The sequence below is a fragment of the Rhineura floridana genome, chromosome 1 (assembly GCF_030035675.1).
Source record: "Rhineura floridana isolate rRhiFlo1 chromosome 1, rRhiFlo1.hap2, whole genome shotgun sequence".
In the NCBI taxonomy this organism is placed as follows: Eukaryota; Metazoa; Chordata; class Lepidosauria; order Squamata; family Rhineuridae; genus Rhineura; species Rhineura floridana.
Window position 1 is genome coordinate 300,719,681 of NC_084480.1, and position 14,671 is coordinate 300,734,351.

General features: G+C 44.3%; 1 protein-coding gene across 3 annotated transcripts in view; it reads left to right on the forward strand.

Moving 5' to 3' along the window:
• Positions 1-3,048: 3,048 nt before the first annotated feature.
• The window catches only part of COL14A1 (collagen type XIV alpha 1 chain), a 189,534-nt gene continuing 177,911 nt past the window's right edge, over positions 3,049-14,671 (forward strand). For 2 of the 3 annotated variants that reach the window (XM_061605771.1, XM_061605753.1), the window contains exons 1-3: positions 3,466-3,574; positions 3,759-3,921; positions 12,484-12,610. In XM_061605771.1, coding sequence (XP_061461755.1) covers positions 12,517-12,610 — 94 coding nt within the window. In that variant the 5' untranslated portion in view covers positions 3,466-3,574; positions 3,759-3,921; positions 12,484-12,516. Of the gene's footprint in view, positions 3,234-3,465; positions 3,575-3,758; positions 3,922-12,483; positions 12,611-14,671 lie in introns of those variants that run through there. The other variant, XM_061605762.1, reaches the window with a different exon arrangement.

A 14,671-nucleotide genomic window follows, 5' to 3' on the forward strand; every position in this document is an offset into this window, starting at 1 on the left:
CTGAGCGTGCAGAGCTGCCATCAACCAAGATGGTGGTGGAGGCCTCTCTAAGGAGCTGATGCCCCCACTGCCATCTTGGTTAATGGCACGCATACACAGTATGCTACATGTGCGTACATGCCTGCCATCAACTAAGATGGCAGTACGGGCACCAGCCCCTTAAAGAAGCTTTTGCCACCATCCAGGTTGATGGCAGCCCTGCGTGCACAGTGCGTGCAGCAGCAGAACACAGGAGAGAGGTAGGTGGAGCGAGTGAACAGGTGGATGGCCTGGAAGTTCCATCTTTGCAATTCGTGGCAGAGGCCCTGCTGCAGATCACAGAAGGGGAGCGCTATTCTCCTACCCTAATGAGAGGCCTCCGGGCTGCAGGGGCCCTCAGCCAGTGCCTGACCTGGCCACCCTTTAGCGCCAGCCCTGGCCATAACTGTAGATGCTGCCATTCATGGTATCCATCCTAAAATGCATGCAACATTAAAATCATCTCAGATGTGGCAAAATCCCCAAATGTGGAAAGACTTCCATATATAGGAAAAAGTATGTAACTGTACATGGATCGTAGCATTTGGAATTAAAACATCTGCACTGGCTGCACATCCACTGCTGAGCCAGGTTCAAGCTCCTTATATTAATTTACAAAGTCTTGAACAACTTCGGTCCAGAGTACTTTAGGGACTGCCTGAACTTTCATATCCCAGCTCGATCACTGAGATCATCTGCAGGAGCGGCCTTGGTCGTCCCCCAAGTTGGCGAGGCTCATTTAACATTGACACGAAATTGAGCCTTCAGTGTCATCGGCCCAGTTCTCTGGAATGCTCTGCCAACAGAGATTCCGCAGGCGCCTGCTGTTTTAACCTTTAAACTCCTGCTGAAAACCTATGCAAGCAGTTAAGAAGACATTTCTTTTGCAACAGATGTACTTTGTTTTTATTGTATTTTTAATGTTTTTTATTCTATGGTGGTGGTTGCTGCTGCTGCTGTTAACATGTTGTAAACAGCTTTGATTTTTTAATGAAATAGCGGCATACAAATATTTGTATAAATAATAAATAAACAAATTGTTCCTCATACATTTTCTCTGCAATCCTTTCAAGCAGGCCGGTATTAAGATGGTTTAAAGGTTTCCGTGGACTGGGGAAGAAGTACTGAAAAAAAAAATAGATAAACAATTATTATGCTCATACTAAAGATGTGGGGGCTCACACTGAAATACAATGGCTTGCCTCCCCCAAGTGAGTTCATACTTTAAATGAACTTTTACTGGGGGGAGGGAGTCAAATGTGCGACAACCATGGCTGTGCTTTAATGTTAAAAATAATAGCAGGCCCAGAGTACACACCCTACCTCCCCCCATCAAGGACAACAATGCAAAGGGAAGGAACATTTCATCCTTTTCTCCCCTGGCACAATCCCAACAAAGATCCCCCCCCTCCGGTCATACACACCCAGCTGCTTTTAGTCCTGGAAGAAACTCTGATGGGGGGGGGTTGTTGCCCAAGAGCCGCCAAATCCACTTTAATTTTGAAATTTGAATTTGCCCCAAATGGTGACAGTTCGGAAGCATCCAGAATAAGAGTAGAGTAGGTAAGAGTAGAGTAGGTAAGAGTAGGTAATGAGAAAAACTGGTATAATACAAAAAGGCATCTTTTTTATCTTATTACTGTGTTACCAGACAAATGTGATGTTCAAGTGAGGACCAAAACCAATGTGATGCAACTCATTAGTGATAGAATGTTCTGACTTAAACAAAACAACCTTAAAAAGGAGAGGAGTGCAAATTTGGTCAGGGCAGCAGAACCGAGGAAGTGTTTACTACTACTACTACTACTACTACTATTATTAATTGGATTTATTAGTGGCTGGACACCCAAAGGCCCCCAAGCGACTTACACAATGGTAAAACAAAAACATATTAAACACATTATGAAAACACAACAATAAACAACAACAAAACAATAGCAATAGCACCCCCATGCAGCCACAGGAAGTTTGGCAGCGTATTAAAACAAAACATCATCTCAATCTATCAAACGCCTGGGAGAAAAGGCACGTCTTTACCTGGCACTGAAAAGATAACAATGAAGGTACCAGGCAGACCTCACTTGGGAGCATATTCCACAGATGGGGAGCCACAACTAAAAAGGCCCTCTCCCTTGTCACCACCCTTCAAGCCTCCCTCAGAGGGGGGACCTGGAGAAGGGCCTCAAAGGAAGATCTAAGGGTCCGGGTAGGTTCACATCGGGAGAGGCGTTCCAGATGATATTTGGGTCCTTTGGGGTCCTGAGCTGTAAAGAACTTTATAGATCAAAACCAGCACTTTGAATTGGGCCTAGAAGTGTACAGGCAGCAAGTGCAATTGGAACAGGATAGGTCTTATATATTCTGTTCACCTTGACCTCGTCAATAATTGGGCAGCTGCATTCTGCACTAATTGAAGCTTCCAAGCGGTTTTCAAAGGCAGCGCCATGTAAAGTGTATTGCAATTATCCAACGTTGAGGTTACCTGAGCATAGATTAATCATTTTCCCCCACACCATTTTCCTGATAGGACTCAGACAAACACACCCTGGACCTTACAGCTGCTTGATGTGTGTTGCCTTGTGTGCAGGTGTGTCAGTGATACCCATCAGGAAAACTGCAAGGATTGATGAAGTGTTAAAACACTCAGTCCCTAGATCTGTTGCCCAAATTCAATCCCCCTCAGATGATTTTAAGCTTAAAAAAAAAAAAGTTTGGGAAATCTGAAAACCAATCTGTTGGGTTGGTTTTCAACCCAAAGGGCCAGAGTTTCTTTTGGAACTCATCGTTAATGACTCCTTTGTTTTGTACCCTTTACAGGGGGAGTTAACAAACGAGTGCCTCTTGGGCATAACATAACATAACGTAACTACAACAGGGCCCCACAGATCTAAGATTAAGAGAGAGGGACTAAATTCCCAATAAGCTTGATCCCCTGCAATTGTCCTTTTCGAAGACTAAATGCTGAAGGCAGCATCCTTCCCCCACTATAAATGAAGAATTCTGCTTGCTGAAGAGTCCTGTGTAAACTGGACAGCTTGCATCCACCCACACCAACAACAATCATTTATTTTTGCATCACTTAGGGCAAATCTGCCCTGCAGACCTACGCCAGTGATTAGACCAGGTTTTACTGTCGGGACTCCTGCCTCCACCCCACCCCCCCATCTTGGGAACTCCAATTAAGTGAAGAAAAGGAGGCATATCCCGGCACTCAGGTAAGATTTACAGCACAATCCAACACAGGTCTACTCGGAAAGAGTAATCTTCCACTGGGTCTTGCTCCTAAACCAATCTAAAACTCTGCATTGGGTATCCTCCATTTGATTTTTCCCTTTCCTTGGAGCAAGAGGGAAAGAGCTGGCCACGCGCCAGGCGACTATTGCGGGGACGGTGGCTCGGAAAGACCACTCCCCTCTCCTCCCAAGATGGGCTTTGTCAGCCTGTTCCCCCTACTCGGAGAGAGACCCTTTCCGCTGAGCCGAAGGGCGCACGGCTCTCCTGGTTCCCACTGCGCACCTGGCAGCCCCCCCGATTGCCGCTCCTGAACTCAGGCGAGGTAAGGGCAGGCGAAGGAGCGGGGCTCGGAGGGAGCAGGAGGGCACGGCTGGCAGGGCTGGCTCGCGCGCCTGGGAGTTGGCGTGTTCCCCCCCCATTCTTTTCACCTTCTAGTCTTTAATTGGCTGCTGTCTCTTTCTCTCTCCCCCCCCCCATTGCTGCTGATCGGATCGAACGCTGGGAAGGGAAGAGCAACTCGGAAGGGGCGGCAAGAAACTTTTTCCAAAGGAGCTCGCCGCAGTTTGGCTTTGATACTGCGCGCGCGCGCCCCTGTGCTCCTTTCTGCAAAGGCTGCTCTCTGCATCCACCTTCCAAGGAACTAAAGGAAAATTGTTCATGACTGCAAAGGTTTGTTGGATTTCCAACCCACGTTTTAGCATCCGTTTGCACAAATCTTAATAATAATAATAATAATAATAATAATAATAATAATAATAATAATAATAATAGGAGCGGGGGTAATAGTGTAAAAAAAGCATAAAGAGGACGGGGTGGGTGGAAAGAAGGGGGGATCCCATTTAAAGAGCTGTAAAGATTGGCGGGGCGGGGGGGGGACAGTGAAACCTGGTATAAACACTGGTGTAGGTTTGCAGGGCACATTTGCCCTAAGTGATGCAAAAATAAGAGTTTTGGGGTCTCCCCCCTCCCTTGCCTTCGTTTGATCAGTTAACAAAGACAGATCTGAGGGCTCTGTAATGATGGGGTATAAATAATTTTCCCAGCGCGAGAAAGATCAGAAAAGGCGTCTCGGAAAGAGATTTAGGGGGGGGCAGTTTAAAAGGAAAGCAAGAAATGTCTCCATTTATGTGTCTTGAAGACGTGGCTGCATATTTGGGTGGGTGGGCGTGTTGTGTGTCCTTTCTGGAGCGCAATTGCCTCATCTGAATATCCAAGGAGTTGGCAAAGCGTCACCAGCTGAGTGGATAGAGCTGGTGATGCTGGGGAGTTTGCCAGCCTTGCTGGCTGGGTGCAGTAGAGCCAGTATAATCCCGCCAGGTTCTCAAGGCTTAATCGGGGCTGGGGGCTCGGGACTCTCCTCCCGCATCCCGCCCCTAACAAAGGCGAGAGTCCTAGTGAGTACGTGCAGAGCGCCTGAAGGTTTGTGATGAGATTGGGGAAGGCTTCCTGAGAGCCAGGACTAAACTTGCACGTCTCCTCCCACGCCACCCCACCCCACGCCACCCGCAATGGCAGGATTGGCCCTTGGTACATAGGTGCAGTAACAACAAACTAGAGAATGCCTATGAACACGTGTAGAGAGCCTTCTCTCAGCACTAGGCAACGTTCAGATTTGAAGGCAATTATTTCTGATTGCAGAAGGGCGTCATTCTGAGATCGAATGGTCATTCCACTCCATGTAGGTTTTTACATTTGCTTACTACAACATGTGGAAATGTACAAACCACTTTTGAGCATCATGTGTGGATGGGGGGGGGAGTTTTTAATTGCAGTCAGTTAATGTTAACTCCAGATAGATGGTGGAAGAGACTCCATTTTTCAGCTAAATGTGCATTCTTGCCTTTGGAAGCCCTGTGCTCATATTAGAGATGTGGGGAATGCAAAGACTTGGTTCAGGGTGCTTCCAGACGATCTGTTTATTCATCATTCATCCTGATTTGTTTGCAGGGAGATTTGATGGTGTTGGCTATTTAATAAGCATTCATTTTGATTTGTCTGTAAGGAGATTAGATGTCTTGGGATGGCAATGCTACTTTTTTTTCTTAGCAACTTTGGTGAGTATTTTCCCATCAGTGGAGGGAAAATAGTTTTGAGTGATGTCACCTGCTTTTGAAATAGGTTCGCTAAGAGCCTACATTGGGGTAGCCAAGCTGGTAGACTTTTGGTAGACTACAACTCTCGTCGGCCCCAGTCAGTATGCCAATAGCCAGGGATTATGGGATTTGTACTCTGGCTTACTTTATTAGCTCCGTCAGACCAAAGGCCCATCCAGTCCTGTATTCTGTTCCCACAGTGGTCAGCTAGGTGCCTATGGGAAGCCCACAGCAGGGCATGATTGCACTCACTCTAACTCAGGTGCTAGGTTAAAACTTATTTATTATTATAATTTATTAATCACTAAGGCTTTTAACCAAATTGCATTTGCTGCTTCTTAATGGATTTATGGATTTTATTGACTTTTCTTTTTCAAATGTTTGTTCAACTACCGCTTCTTTTCTTTTTCAAATTGCTTTATTCTAATTTTTCAAAATCATTTTTTTCAGTTTCTTTGGAGACTTTGTCAAAAATCAATTCAGAAATTTCTTTAAATAAATCAGACGGCCATGGTGGTAAAAGTTGCACCAGTTGAATTTCTTCCTGTCACATAGCTGTTACAAGTTGCAGAGCTTGAAAGGTTAGTGAAAGCCAGTGACCCTGATGTTTCAGTGGGCAGATCCATACCATGGATCTGTGGTTTCCCCTTCACAGAGCCTCAAATTCCCAGAACTCTTAACAGATTACAGTTCCCATGATTATTTGGAGGGAGTCATATGCTTTAAATGTATGTTGGATACACTTTAAATATATGATGTGGAACTGCCCACTTTTTTTTTAGGAGAAAAAAAAGTAGTACAACCAATCTCGTGGCTCCTTCCCATGTTGCAGGGGTGTAGTCATCCAGGGTCTTAGGAGTGTGTGTCTTAGACCCCTTACTCTTTTGGGAGCACAGGGTCCCTATATCTCTAGCATCCTACAAGCCAATCAGCATCAAAGGGGAGTATGTTAGCACTGAGAAGAGTCTTCTAACATGCTTTTTTGACCTTTCCTGCTGGTTGGAGCCAGAGTGAAAGGAGGCAAGTTGGCCACTGAGAAGAGTCTTCTCAGTAGCTAGCACTCTCCTCTTGCATGCTGATTGGCTCCAAGGGACATCTGTTGTTGTGAGAGAAGGCATTTACAAGGATCTCCTTTTCAACCAGCAGAAAAAAAGAAGAGGGGGGAGGGGTGTGGTTGTGACTATCGTGAAGGGACCCTGCACTTCTGAATTTGTCACTACACTACTGCCAAGTTGTATGAAGAAAAGAAAAACCCTCCATTTTTGAGGCTTCCAGTTTCCCAGGTGCTCGCTATTCATACCCTCTTTCCTAATATGCATGATTTCTACAGCCATTGCTCTACACTAGTTTGAATGAAGTAACAGCCGGACTCAGAAGCAAAAACTCCCCAAGTGAATTCTGGAGTTTTGCATTTTCTTGTCACTCAAACTGAATGTCACTTTAACTTGAAATAACACAGATGGTGCATGAAGCTTTCTTTCCCCCCTTGGGTCAGTCGTGCTGTTTTGTCCTGGAGACAATAATCTTTGCATTCTACATTAGCTTTAACATCATGTTCATGAAAACTTCATTGGTAAACCATTCAAGTATGACAGGAGACTTATGGACCGAAAGAGTAATTTTTGACCTGAACGGATTTTTCTCGACAGCTGTATTCCAAACTCTCTGCTATTCTGCCCCCTAGCATATTCACATCCCTAGTACCTGGAGAAACCATCAGCCTAATGATATTTATCCTGGCAGTTGGAGGTCTGTTGAATCAATCTGAAGTTCTTACAGAAGGGCTTTTGCTCCGTGGTAGGGATGGAATCTGTTGGCTGGTGCGAAAGTATACCATTGACCTAACAGGCTGGTATTTGTTCGAGTTCATTTGTCATCCACTAGCCGCTACTTTTACTGATACTGAACACTCTGGGCTTATCCACATGGGAACATTACTTCGTACTAAAGATGATGTTTTTACCTCCCTTTTCTATTTGCACCATCCACAACAAGGGCTCAATGCCAGCTGCAAACACGGTGTTTTCTATTCACACTGAGGGGAAGTATCAATCATGCAGTTTCCTAATGACCACACCATCTAATTTAACATTTCCACTCCCTCTGGTTACTTGGCAACTGAGCATGCTCAGTTTGTTCTACTTACTTAGTTTGTAAGTGTCATAAAAAAACCCAACAACTTGGAAATGTGATTATTTGTATTTTCACTGGGACAGTACAGCTGAAATACAAATCTTTCTTTGAGCAGTGTTATGCTTTTGCGCTTACGTTAGGGCTGAAAGAAAAATAAGGCACTGTATTACAGTGGTTCCATTCCTTTCTCTCCAATAGGTACCAACAGGTAGCACTGGGGGAGGAGGTATCAGACCCTTGGCCTCTCAATTGTGGTGTGCCACAGGGCTCTATCCTCTCTCCCATGCTATTTAACATCTATATGAAGCCGCTGGGGGCAATCATCAGGAGATTTGGGCTGCAGTGTCATCAATATGCGGATGACACTCAGCTCTATCTCTCGTTTAAATCTTCACCAGAGTTGGCTGTGGAGACCTTGTCCAAGTGCCTGGAATCCGTGAGTGGATGGATGGGAAGGAACAAGCTGAAGTTGAACCCTGATAAGACCGAGGTACTACTTGTGGGGGACAGGAGAAGGTTGGGTGACATCGACCTGAAGTTCAACGGGGTGAGTCTACCCCTAAAGGACCAGGTCCGCAGCCTTGGGGTTGTGCTTGATTCCAGGCTGTCCATGGAGGCTCAGATTTCGGCAGTGAGCCGGGCAGCCTGGTACCAACTACACCTCATACGAAGGCTGCAACCCTACCTCCCTGTTCACCAGCTCCCACTAGTGGTACACGCCCTGGTCACCTCTCGTTTGGACTACTGTAATGCGCTCTACGTGGGGTTACTCTTGAAAACGGTCCGGAAATTACAACTGATACAAAATGCGGCGGCTCGACTACTTACGAATAGTCGCCGCCGAGATCACATCACACCAGTGTTGTTCGACCTACACTGGCTACCAGTTGTTTTCCGAGCCCAATTCAAGGTGTTGGTATTGACCTTTAAATCCCTACACGGTTCCGGCCCAGTTTATCTCACGGAGCGCCTTCAACGCCACCAATTATGCCGCCCGACAAGATCGGCCACACAGGGCCTTCTCTCAATCCCGCCAACAAAAACAGCCAGATTGGCGGGTACAAGAGAGAGGGCATTCTCAGGGGCGGCCCCCACTCTCTGGAACTCCCTCCCACAAGACCTCCGGCACGCCTCTTCCCTAAATGTGTTTCGGAAAGCCTTAAAGACCTGGCTCTTTCAGCAGGCCTTCGGGGTATCCGGGGAGGGTTAATTGTTATAACTGAAATGCCTCCTGCCCAGTTTTAATATTGTTGCTGCAGATGTGTTGTTTTTTATATTGTATTACTGTATTTTATTAATTGTATTTTAACAATTTTGTAAGTCGCCTAGAGTGGCCATTGGCCAGATAGGCGACGAAGAAATTATTATTATTATTATTATTATTATTATTATTATTATTATTATTATTATTATTATTATTATTATTAAGGCACTGTTTGCAGCAACATAAAAAAGGCTAACAGAATGGGGGAGAGGAGCTGGAAGTTGCTTCTTAGCCTATAGGAAATAAAATGAACAAAGGGAGGAGGAGGGAGGAGGCATGGTAATTTATTGTAATTTTATTGTAATATTGTATTTTAATCTTGTTTTGTTCACCACCCAGAGAGCTATTCGCTATGGGCGGTTTAAAAATGAAATAAATAAATAAATAAATAAATAATGGAGAAGGGAATGATTGATACACCCACCTAAAAGCGTCAGAGCAAAGCATCTGCAAGCAGTAGAGATACGGAGTGAAGACGTTTTTTCCTTCCCTTTTTGTATTATCAGAGGATTGGGTTTGTATGGATTTATGGGGGGGAAACTGTGTGATAGCTTCTGTTTGCCAGTAATGTCATGTGAACCATGAAAATTAAAAGGAGATGTGAGTAGCACCAAACACACAGTAAACCACTGAGCCCTCTATGTCCTTATCTTCTTTGCCTTAAGCTTCTCCTTTTCTTAAAGCACTAAGGTGATAAATCTGCAATTGGGGAATCTCATGCCGATGTGGTTGTCCATACAAAAAAAAGAAGAAGAAAAATCCATGCATGAAGGAAACTAGTATGTCAGGGAGAAGCATTCTAGACAGGAAGTGGGGGAGCCCAGGGGAGGAAGCACACATGCCATTGCAGAGCTTGGAAAAGTTACTTTTCCAAGCTCTGTGCCATTGGCTGCTGACAGAACCATCAATGGCTTGAGTGAACTGTTCAGTCAGCTCCTTCTTCATCTTCCCTGGAACTCTGTGAGGCCTGAGGGAAGGGAGAAGTGAGGGAACCCAAGCCAGAGAGCTTGCACCATCAGCCCCCAGTTGGCCTGAGAGGACTCTGTCATTCTACATTTGATATCCTTTAATAGTTTAGTATTTTAAAATTGAAAACTGCCTTGGGTGCCTTAGCAGGAAGGTGGTTTGTGAATCCAAAAGATAAAAGAAATGAAAAATAAAGTCTAGAATGTGTGTAGGGAGTTTTTGTGTGTGAAGAGCACTCAATGATAAAACAAACAAGCAACTCTCCTATGAGGAAAGGTTGCGGCATTTGGGGCTTTTAGTTCAGAGAAAAGGCGAGTTAGACGTGACCTGATGGAAGTGTATAAAATTGTGTATGGAGAAAGTAGACAGAGAAACGTTTTTCTCCATCATAACACTAGAACTCATGGACATCCAATGAAGCTGAACATTCAGGACTGACGAAATACAGGACTTCTTCACAGAGAGCATAGTTAAACTATGGAATTTGCTCCCGCAAGAGGCAGTGATGGCCCCCAATCTGGATGAATTTAAAAGAGGATTAGACAAATTCATGAAGCAAAGCTAGCTAAATGTGGGCTGGATGGAAGATCCACAGTTGGCTCCAGAATCGTACTCAAAGAGTGCTCATCAATGGTTCCTTCTCAAACTGGGTGGAAGTAACGAGTGGGGTACCACAGGCCTCGGTCCTGGGCCCAGTGCTCTTCAACATTTTTATTAGTGACTTGGATGAAGAGGTACAGAGCATGCTTATCAAATCTGCAGATGATACAAAATTGGGGGGCACAGCCAATGCCATGGAAGACAGAAACAAAATTCAAAGGGACCTTGATAGGCTGGAGCACTGGGCTGAAAACAACAATGAAATTCAACAGGGATAAATGCAAAGTTCCACACATAGGAAGAAGAAACCAAATGTAGAGTTATAAGATGGGGAATACTTGGCTCAGCAATATGACATGTGAGAAGGAATTGTCGTTGATCACAAGCTGAATATGAGCCAACAGTGCGATGTGGCTGCAAAAAAGGCAAATGCTATATTAGGCTGCATTAACAGAAGTATAGTTTCCAAATTGCGTGAAGTATTAGTTCCCCTCTATTCAGCACTGGTTAGGCCTCATCTTGAGTACTGCGTCCAGTTCTGGTCTCTGCACTTCAAGAAGGATGCAGACATCCTGGAACAGGTTCAGAGGAGGGCAACAAGAATGATCAGGGGACTGGAAACAAAGCCCTATGAGGAGAGACTGAAAGAACTGGGCATGTTTAGCCTAGAGAAGAGAAGACTGAGGGGAGATATGATAGCACTGTCACATAGACGAGGGCTGGGATCTCTTCTCAATCGTCCCAGAGTGCAGGACACGGAATAATGGGCTCAAGTTTCAGGATGCCAGATTTCGACTGAACATCAGGAAAAACTTCCTAACTGTTAGAGCCATACGACAATGGAACCAATTACCTAGAGAGGTAGTGGGCTGTCCAACACTGGAGGCCTTCAAGAGGTAGCTGGACAGCCATCTGTCAGCAATACTTTGATTTGGATTCCTGCATTGAGCAGGGGGTTGGACTTGATGGCCTTAGAGGCCCCTTCCAACTCTACTATTCTATGATTCTATGAAAAGGCTATCAGTGTCTACTAGTCATGATTGCTATGCTCTGCCTCCATAGGCAGAGGCCATATGCTTTCAAATACTAGTTGCTGGAAACTGCAGGAGGGGAGAGTGCTCTTTGCACTCAGGTCCTGCTTGCGGGTTTCCCATGGACAACTGGTTGGCCACTGTGAGAACAGGATGCTGGACTAGATGGACCATTGGCCTGATCCAGCAGGCTTTTCTTAAGTTCTTAAACAAACAAACATCCATTTGCAGTCTGAAGTGATATAGCCCTAACACAGGTTGACAACCTCACTGAGAACAAGGCTAATGGGACTAGTGTCTGCACGATGAGACACCAAGCATGTCCCAATAATATTTTAGCTTCTAGCAAGCAAAAATGGCAAATATGTGATGTCCCATCCACATGTAATAGGGAAGGTGTATTTTTGCTACAGGGCTTTGTTCCTGTTTGCCCCATTATTTATTTAATATTTTTTAGATAGGCCTGACTAGAGGAGGGCTTCGACTAGATGAGGGCTCCAAGAGAAGAAAAGGGGCAGGCACACTCTCCTCCAAAGAATTAAACAACAAAACTCAGCTATAGGGTTCATAAGACAACAAGGCCTTGCAGAGAGCACTGCTGTGCATGGTCACATCGCTCCTTTAAAACCGATGGCTTCCATGGGGGAAGACGCTCTTTAAAGTGGCATAATACTGCTTGAAATGTATAGTGCAGATGGGCCCAAGTGCGTGTGTAGAAACTAGTCTACTGGGGAAAAAGTAAAATTTACATTAATTGCTCCACCCTCTTTTGCTTCTGTCCCCACCCACCACTGGCCTGTGGCCCACTGAAGGTCACCCAGAAGAGAATGTGGCCTTCAAGCTGAAAAGGGTTCTCCACCCTTGGCAGAAAACAATGATAACCACTTAACCTTTATATTGAAAAAGTAACTTCAGCAGATACTTAAGTTGATGTTTTGCTTCGCTTTTACGGTTTTGTCTTGGGTACATTAAAGAACAGGGTGAGTGCTCGGCCTCTTCCAAATAATATAATTGTTTTGCAATTTAATGTTGAATTTCTCCAAGGGCAGGGCCTTCAACCTGGCTGAGATTCTTGCATCCCACAACTGAAATCTGAAATGCTGACTCCACTCTTTGCTAATCAGATACTTCTGTATGTTTACAGGTTTGTTGATGCTACATATATCTGTTGGCAAGAATGAAGGATTACCGTCTGTTCAAGACCCTGAGCTGGTTCCTCTTTGTCCTCATAGCAGTCATAGCTCAGATAATGAACCATGTCCAGGCTCAAGGTAAACTTATCACTAAGAAACAATTATTTTTCACTAGGGCTCTCTGATGTGCAGAAGTGGACTCCAGTGTACAATTCACTTTCTCTTATTAAACAGTGCATCATTCAGCATCATTTAGAGCAGGAGAAGCCAACGTGGTGCCTTTCAATGTTGTTGAATTCCAGCTCTCATCAGCCCCTGCCACCATGGCCAATAGTCAGAGGTGATGGGGATTTGAATCCAACAGCATCTGGAGGGCACCATGATGACTACCCCTGATTTAGACAAACTAGAACTTTTCTATTGGAGTGGTGACTTTGAATCGAAGACAGGTCTAGGGGTACATGTTTTATGCAAGCCGTACCATCATTTTACTATATCCCTGATTGCATGTGGACCATTATTCCCTAAGGCAGGTCCGGATTACATGTTACCTTCTACCTCTACCCTATCATAAACTATTTTTGCCAGTTCCATGAAACAGGTGTGGAATGTATGCTACCTTTGCTGGTTTAATGCATGGGCTCAGTATTGTTCAAGTTTCTGTTTTCTAGCCCCTGGTTTTCATAACTGGTCATTTCTGTTTGGTTCCATATTAGCTGGCTTAACTTTTAACAGATATCAACAATAGTGTGGCCATGTTTGCCTTGGAATGCTGCCCCTTTTTGACAACTGGATGTGTGCAAGGGGTATGTGTCATATTTTGCCAGGAGGATAGTAGCGGCACAGCACAGGAGCAAGGGCAGCAGAGGGAAAGGATCTCTAAATTTCCAAGCTTGGAGTCTACTCCAAGTAGGTTTTGGGTGACACCTGTATCAGGCCTGTTTTGTGCTGTATCTGGACTTATTTGAAGCTGTGTGCCCCACCTTCTTACTTTTCATTTCCATCGATGGATATAGATGGACATAACTAACAGTCTTCTGGCATTTTAAAGACTAGGGCTGCAATCCTAACCCCCCTTATCTGGCTTACTTCTGAGTAGACATGGTTAGGATTGCACTGTAACAAATTCATTATGGCATAAGCTTTTGTGAGCTAGAGTCTACTTCATCAGGTGCCAAAAAATAATCCTCAGTTGTCAGGTACACACCTACACATGGGTGCAGAAAATTAGAAGTTGGAGTCAAATGGCAATAAAATGTAATATGTACTGCAAGATGGCCTTGCAGTTAAATGTATGCAAAATAAGGACACTGACCCTTCACTGTGGCAGTGATTGGTAGACTATAACACCTGGAAATAGATGGACATGTTTGCTTATAAATGGTCATGATGGTGTGAGATAATTACAATTGTTTCCTAAATTCATCTTTTCTTTGTTGAGTATAATCTACTATATGAGCTCAATATCTTACATGCATTGTGGTCCAATGCTGTGTATGCTTACTTGAAATACAGTTCATTTGAATTCACCGAATTTACTCCCAAGGAGGTGTGCATAGGACTACAGCTTTATGAAGACAAAGCAGATATGGCCCTATTTATTGCTTTGCATTCTGAAAAATATAAGGCAGAAAAGTGAGGTGGGGTGATGATGATAGCAGAATGAGAACAAGACTGAACATTTGCTCATCTACACACTCTTCAATTTAAACAATGTAAGGAAAAATGTTTTAAAAGAAAGCTTGGTCCTCTTCTGTAAGGGAAACTGCTAGCTTTCTGGTTTAGACACTGAACATTGTAGACTACCTTCCACGTCTGTCATCAGGAATGATGTTTCTGGAGCACTAACAACAACAAGGGAAAATGTCCAAGTCTGATACGATCTACATAAGCCAAGGCCTTGAACTTGACTCTAGCTTCCGTTTGGATGAACACTTGAATGTTGCTGCTGGTCACATTTGTTCGCACATTCCTGCAGAATCGCTTAACAAGCTTGAGCTTCTGATTTTTATCAGCTAACTTCACTGATTTTTAGACTGATTCTTTTTCTTCTTTTGCAAGAAGTGAGATTTTATTCCACAGGCTATAAAGGTGTTCCACAGAAATAAAGATTCCCTGTCCAGGTTGGTGGCCATGAAGTCATTCCGATCAATATCTTCTTGTGTTTGTCCAAGAGTTAGATTTTTAAAAACTTTCTCT